Source organism: Zingiber officinale, chromosome 3B (assembly GCF_018446385.1).
Source record: "Zingiber officinale cultivar Zhangliang chromosome 3B, Zo_v1.1, whole genome shotgun sequence".
Classification (NCBI taxonomy): Eukaryota; Viridiplantae; Streptophyta; class Magnoliopsida; order Zingiberales; family Zingiberaceae; genus Zingiber; species Zingiber officinale.
Genome location: NC_055991.1, coordinates 20,439,416 through 20,446,662, shown reverse-complemented (window position 1 = coordinate 20,446,662; position 7,247 = coordinate 20,439,416). Strand labels below are relative to the sequence as shown.

General features: G+C 40.4%; 1 protein-coding gene across 1 annotated transcript; it reads right to left on the bottom strand.

Annotated features, from left to right (window-relative positions):
- Positions 1-3,707: 3,707 nt before the first annotated feature.
- Positions 3,708-6,397, bottom strand: LOC122056100 (G-type lectin S-receptor-like serine/threonine-protein kinase At2g19130). The gene has a single exon (XM_042617887.1). It carries the CDS (start codon positions 6,331-6,333, stop codon positions 3,904-3,906), a length of 2,430 nt encoding a protein of 809 aa, XP_042473821.1. The 5' UTR covers positions 6,334-6,397; the 3' UTR covers positions 3,708-3,903.
- Positions 6,398-7,247: the final 850 nt, after the last annotated feature.

Here is a 7,247-nt window from a genome sequence, read left to right as displayed (position 1 = left end):
CCTCGATCAAGCTTCCTCCCCAACTTCTCCTCCCTCAGAATTGTCGCGTCTGTCATTCTCACCCACCGGTATACTCTTTCATAACTTTCGTGCCTCAGATACACTCTAAGCATGTCGATTCACTTCCCATGTCATCCTTCTCATCCCTTGTATTTTTCACTTGACTTCTTGTACTCCTAAGTTCCTACACACTTAGACACAAGACATTAAAAAGATACAAGACCTAACTTAACTCGGTTGATCACATCAAAATCAACCTGGCATACTTACACTTACTGTTCTACATCATATTCATACATGGGATTTGTTGGAACCCCAAGGTGTTTTGATGTGATCAAACAAGCTAAGTTAGGTCCTGCGTTTGTTTAACCCTTGTGTCTAAGTGTGCAGGAGCTTAGGAACACAGGAAGTCGAGCGGAAGACGCGGCTAGCGAGAAGGACGGCACGGGGAGAGAGCCGACGGGCTCGGTGCGTCCGAGGGACGAGGTGACCGAAGAAGTGGGCGAGAAGAACGTGCGTGGCGCTCGAGGGACGAGAAACCGAGAAGGAAGGCTGCTCGAGGAGAAGGCCGAACATGGGTTCGGGTGAGCCCTATTCCTAAGGCCGAGATCACCCAAGCAAACGGAGCCGAAGCAAAAGACCCGGACGCTGAGACGAGCTGAACCGGAGTCAAAAAGTCAACTTATGTTGACCTTAGGGCTCCGGGCGCCCGGAATCGACTTTTCAACAGGATCAAGTTTTGACTCGATCCAACCGTTGGGGGATAAAATTTATCCCCCCAGGGCGCCCGGAACCCTTCCAGGCGCCCGGACCAAGACTATAAATATAGCTTTGGTCCAGAAGCTTAAAAATAATCAAGAACAACTACTTGTAATTCAGTGCTTTCATTTGTGTTATTTCTTTCTGTGCTTTCAACGCTGTAAGAGGCTACTCCGCCCAGAGGAGAATCAATTAGTGCGCCTTCTTTGCCTTGGATTAGCAATCCTCTTATTGCAAACCAAGTAATTCCTCTGTGTCTATTTTCTGTTTTAATTAGTCTCTGCCTTTTTAATTACAAGTTCTTTTAAGTTAGTTGAATATCCGAGAAGGGTTTATTGGTTTTATTTTGTAGGGAAATTCACCCCTCCCCTCTTGCCGGCCTCCAAAGGGACCAACACTGTTGTCACTAGGAAAACATGCCATTGGTTATCATTGGGTATATAAGATAAAAACTAAATATGATGGATCCATCAAATGATACAAAGTTTGTCTTATTGCTAAAAGATTATTCTCAAGAGTATGACATGGATTATCAAGAAATATTTGCCCTTATTATTAAAATAATGATTGTTCGTGCTCTGACTGATGTTGTTTCTGTTTCTTGATGAACAATATTTCAGATGGATGTCAAGAATGTATTTCTAAATGGTAATCTTCATGAAAAAAGTTTATATGGCATCTCCTCTTGATACTTCACACTAACCTAGTGAAGTTTTTATAAGTACCTTGTGGTAGTTTTGATATGATCAACCAAGTCAAGTTAGGTCCTGTTATATTTTGATGCCCTGTGTCTAAGTGTACAGGAACTTAGGAGCACAGGAGGTCAAGCGAAAGACGCAGTTAGAGAGAAGGACAGCACGGGAAAGAGTTGATGGGCTCAATGCATCCGAGAGACGAGGTGCTGTAGAAGAGTATGCTGACGGACGAGAAGGAAGCACCCGCTGTTTTTGAGGGACGAGAAGTCGGAGTGGAAGGTTACCTGAGAAGGCCAGAAGATGGGTTCGAATGAGCCTTATTTTGGATGGCCGAAATCACCCAAGCGAGCAAAACCGGAGCAGAAGACTCGAACCCAAGCAAGCGAAACTGGAGAGGAAGACCCGGACTAGAAATTCTATCAAATCGCAACATGGCGCGATCCGTTACGACGAGCATAAAATTTTATCCATGTCCAGGTGCCTGGAACCCTTCCAGGTGCCCCGATTAGAGTTATAAATACAGTCCTGATCTTAGAAGCTATAGAACAACACTTGTAATTGATTTTAATTGAATTTAGCTTTGTAGTTGTAAGCTCTGACTGCTGTAAAAGGCTTCTTCACCTGAAGGAGACATTAGAGAGCTTTCAAATGTCTTGGTTTAGCAATCCTCTCATTGCAAACCAAGTAACTTTTGGTCCCTCTGTCTTTTATTTAATTTGTGTATTATGTCTTTTTGTACAAGTGATTATGTTAATTAAGCTACAAGTTTCAAGAAAGGTGTTTTTGTTTTTACAAGGCAATTCATCCCCACCTCTCTTACCAATCGCTAGGGGACAAACGGTTTCTAGGCTTCGTAAGGCGCTTTATGGTCTCAAACAAGCACCTTATGCTTGGTTTGAAAAGTTCTCTATATTGATTACTTGGCTTGATTTTTATCCTAGTAATCATGATTCAACATTGTTTGTCAGATATATGAGTGAATGTCATATTCTTTTATCGTTATATGTTGATGATATCATTAATATCGGTGATGATTTTGATGAAATTGCTTCCTTAAAATCTGAGTTGACTCGTTATTTTGCTATGAAAAACTTGGGTATACTATGCTATTTTCTGGGCATTGAGGTCGCCTATTCCCAAAAAGGATATCTTTTATCTCAGTCAAAATATATATCTTATTTGTTTGAGCATGCACGTTTCACTGATAATAGAGTAATTGATAATCTTATTAAGACTAATGCTCGGTATTCTCCATCTGATAGCCCACCTTTGTCGAATCCTAGTTTGTACCGAACTATTGTTGGGAGCTTAGTTTATCTCACCATGACTCATCCAGATATTGCACATGTTGTTCATGTGGTTAGTCAATTTGTCACTACACCAACTATAGTTCATTGAGTTGTTATTATTCGTATTCTCACGTATCTTCGAGACACACAATTTCAAAGCCTTTTATTTTCTTCTACTTTATATCTAGAGATGCGTGTATACTTTGATATTAATTGAGCTTGTGATTCCACGGATCATAAATTTACCACTATTTTTACATTTTTCTTAGTGATTCCCTCATTTCTTAGAAAAATAAGAAATAAGATATTATTTCTAGATCTTCCATAGAAGATGAGTATCATGTCATAACCTCAACTACTTGTAAGATAATTGATTGCGTTGGTTGCTTACAGATATGAGTATCTCTCTTCATCAACTTACTCCGTTATATTGTGATAATCAGAGTATTATTCAAATTGCGCGTAATTCAATTTTTCATGAGTGAATAAAATATATTGAAATTAATTGTCACATTATTCGTCATTATCTTCAGCTTGACACCGTCAAATTATCATTTGCCCTTCTAATCTACAAATTATTTATATATTTACCAAGATATATTCTATTTTACACTTTCATTTTTTATCTAATAAACTCTCAATGTTTCTAACTGTAACATCATGTGTTTGAGAGAAGACGTTAAATTATATTATTATTATTAGATTTTATATTTATTAACTATCCAAGATAGATTAGTTTTTTTTTAATATTTAACCTTACTATATATAAGTAATTTACTGCGTAACTTTTCATTAATTTAATATTCATAATAAAGCAAACCCTAATTTTTTTTCTTTCATGTCTCCCCTAAATTCTCAATTTGTTTCATACATTTGAGTAGAATTCAGGGGATGCTTGCTGCATGTGAAGAGAACCATATCTGAAAAATCTGAATACGAATTTAGAATCTGAAATAAACACAATATGACTTGCTCTCACTTCATTGGCAAACAACCATCACATGCAGATTTAAAGTCCAAATACAATAAATTATGCAAAAATAAAATTAAAAAAAATATGAACTCACTACAACTATTTCTCCTGATTTTATTGGAACTTATACAGGATTTAAGTTGCAGCACTCCTTATCTGAGGACTCATTGAAGTCACACAGAAATCCTTAGTCCTGATGTGAACTAGAGGAATTGATGCTCCTGGTCCATGACTCATTTAGGGCTTGGAGTGACCTTGGAACAGGAGGAATGCCGACATCTAAATTGCCCTCTAGAGCTTGAACAATTTGACTCATCGTTGGCCTCGAGTTCTCGTCATCTTGAATGCACCAGCAAGCAAGTTTACAAGCTATTTCAAACTCTTCTGAGTTGGCTTTACCCTCTAGCCTTTGGTCAAGCAAAGTTTTGACATCTCCGATTACGAGTTTGTTTGTTGCGACTAAGGGGAAGAACTCGAAACTACTTTCTCCCGTATGCATTAGGTTTCTTTTTCCTGATATGATCTCGAACAACATCATTCCGTAGCTGTAAACATCTACTTTTGTAGTGATGGGCATACCTGAAATCCATTCGGGCGCAATGTACCCTCTACTTCCTCGAATGGTCGTGAGAACTTTGCTAAAGTTCCTTCCAACCAGCTTTGCTAGACCAAAATCAGCTACTTTTGGCAAAAGTGCATCATCCAACAGGATGTTCTCTGGCTTAATGTCACAATGTATGATGTTGTCCCTGCATTGCTCATGGAGATAGGCTAATCCTCTTGCAGTTCCAATAGCGATTTGATATCTTGTTTTCCAGTCCAAAACATTCAAGTTGCTACGAAAAAGGTGATCAGCTAACGAACCGCTTGGCATGAACTCATAGGCCAACAACTTCTTGGTCCCTTGAGAGCAAAAGCCGATTAGCCTAATGAGGTTTACATGTTGAATGGCTCCTAGTGTGCTCACCTCGGCTCGGAACTGCTTCTCGCCTTGGTAAAGACCCTCGAGCTTCTTCACAGCAATATCAATTGAGCCAGGCAACGACCCTTTAAACACGGACCCAAAGCCCCCTGCTCCAAGCTTTTCGGAGAAGTTTTTGGTGGCAATCCTCAGCTCATCATACATGAAGGAAACCAAAGAATTCTGCACAACTTTTGAGTTTTGAATAGCTCTCTTCCTCTCTCTCTTCCATACCAAAGCCCCAATTATGAACAAACAAACTACAACAGATGGCACGATGACCCCGGCAGAGATGTGTGCTACCATTCTCTTCTTGTTGATTTCAGAAGTTTGAAACTCAGAGGCAGCCAAGCGCAGGTAAAGAGTGCCTGCACCAAGCTCATTAAGTTCTTCCTGAAGATTGAGTAATTCTCCATGCCAAACAAAGCACCCAGTGGAGTTGAAGGAATAAGCATTACAAGAGCAATTACTCAAGCAAGCTTGTTCACAATCTTGGGAGTTCCCAAGCATGGCCAAACTGAGGGAGTTGTCAGGTAATCTAACATTTTCCATCTTAAAGAAACCATCTTCTTCAGAATTGTTCTGGCCACTGCACTGCAGAGAGGCCACCCTCTCACAACCCTGGCTTCGATCGCCCAAACTCCAATCTGTCTGAGACTTGATCGTGAAACCTTTAATGCAAGTGCAGAATGGCGTGGAGAGATCATGGCAGCTGCCGAAAGACCCGCAGACCCCATAAACGGAGCATTTGCTTCTCGGTTGAGCCCAGAAGAGCAGCCACGAGTTTGAATTCTCCATCCATGTCAGTTGCTGGATCTGGCCGGAATCAGGATCTATCACACATCTGGACTTGAAGTAGTTGGGATTACTGACACTGTACGTGAAGTAATTCTTATCCGTTTCATTGACCACTTGGAAGTTGTATATGTAAACGGGAACTAACTCAGGTATTTGGCTGAAGATCCGGCCATCCCACAGTCCACTAGTCCAGTATGTGCGAGACGAGTTCCAAAAGCTGAAGTACTGAAAGCTTCCTTCCTGATCCATCGCGAAGCTGAAGATTCCGGGAGCAGGGTCGATTTTGCTCTTCCAGGACGTGAGGCGCTGGGATCTCTTGGTGATCTTGTTGAACCCGAACTTGGCTCCGGGAAGCAGAGTGTCAGTGGGGTGGTCGAAGCTCTGCCAGAAGACGAGGGAGGAGTTGGATTCGTCCCTTAGCTGGAGATTGCCCGTATCAAGGAGGACAGCGACGACTGTGGAATTGGATGTGGCGGAGTTAGTAGACCATATGATACTGGCATTGAAGTTGTTGGCGAGGAGGACGAGGTTGCCATCGCCGGAGATTCTGAGCTCCGACGTGGTTGGGTCTGTGACTGGGGTGGCTCTGTTGGCCACCCACACGGGGGTGAACGCAGAGATCTTATTGTACCAGATGCCGATGTAGTAGCTGGGAGAGGAGCTACCTGGCGGCACGAAGAAGCCAAGTCTGAAGTTGCCATCTTTGGAGGTGATGTTTTGGTTCCCGGAGAGAGGCTGGTTTGCAGAGATTGTGTCAGTTGACGCGGAGGATGAGAGTTGAAGAAGCGAAAACGAGAGGTGGAAGAAGAAGAAGAAGAAGAAGCAGGAGGAGGCAATTGACGATGATGAACAAGCCATGGATTGCCTGCAAGTCGACTGATGGCTGCAGGGTAGCAGCCATATGTTGAGCTCCAAGCCTTAAAAGCAGCATTTACTTCTGTCTCAATCAACTGTTCCTTTATCCATTCGGCCATGGCAAAGTGCTTCCAAAGCTGGGTTAAAGAAGACGTCGAAGGAATTAATTAGTGTTCAAGATTGTGCCAACTGTTGCATAGGAGAAGAATTGAAGGAGTAGATGAAGCATGAGGCAGTTGTGATGATGAACAAGCCCTGGATGCAGCTTGATTGATGCACGAGCGTATTCGTCTTTGTCTTTTGCCATCTTGATTGATGCACTAAGCCGTTGCAGTAACACATTAAGCTCCAAGAAAAAGAAGTTGTGGGAGAGATTTTTTTTTTCTTGATCTTCTTGTTTTTCAATGATTTTTTCCTCGAGAATTAATGCATCCACCGGTCATTGCTGCCCCCATTCAACTGTCTTTTCGTATTTGCATTTAATTATTCTTTATCTCCAAATTCAATTCTGTCATACTTACTGTTGATGTGCTTGGTGATTGATTGTTATGGGTAAGGATGAGCATTAGATTAATTCGATACATAAATTAATCAAATTAAATAAAAATTAATTTAATATTAATTAATTGAATCGAATCAAAATTTTATTAAAATCAAATTAATTAAATTAAATTAAAAATAAATTATATAGATTAACACCGAATTAATCAAATTTATTTTAAAAAATAATAAAAAATTTTACATAAAATTAATATCGAATTAATCGAATGTTCACCTAGTTATCTGAAATTGAGGTTTTGTTTATAATGACTTAATTAATTTAATTAAGAGAAGTGTGGTATGGTTAAGAATTAAAAAGAGTAATTTTCTTGAACAATTTAATATCCTAGTAGAATGGAAGAAGATATAAAAGAGTT

Coding starts and splice junctions, on each gene's coding strand:
- LOC122056100 (XM_042617887.1), bottom strand. CDS start 6,333: ATGGCTTGTTCATCATCGTCAATTGCCTCCTCCTGCTTCTTCTTCTTC.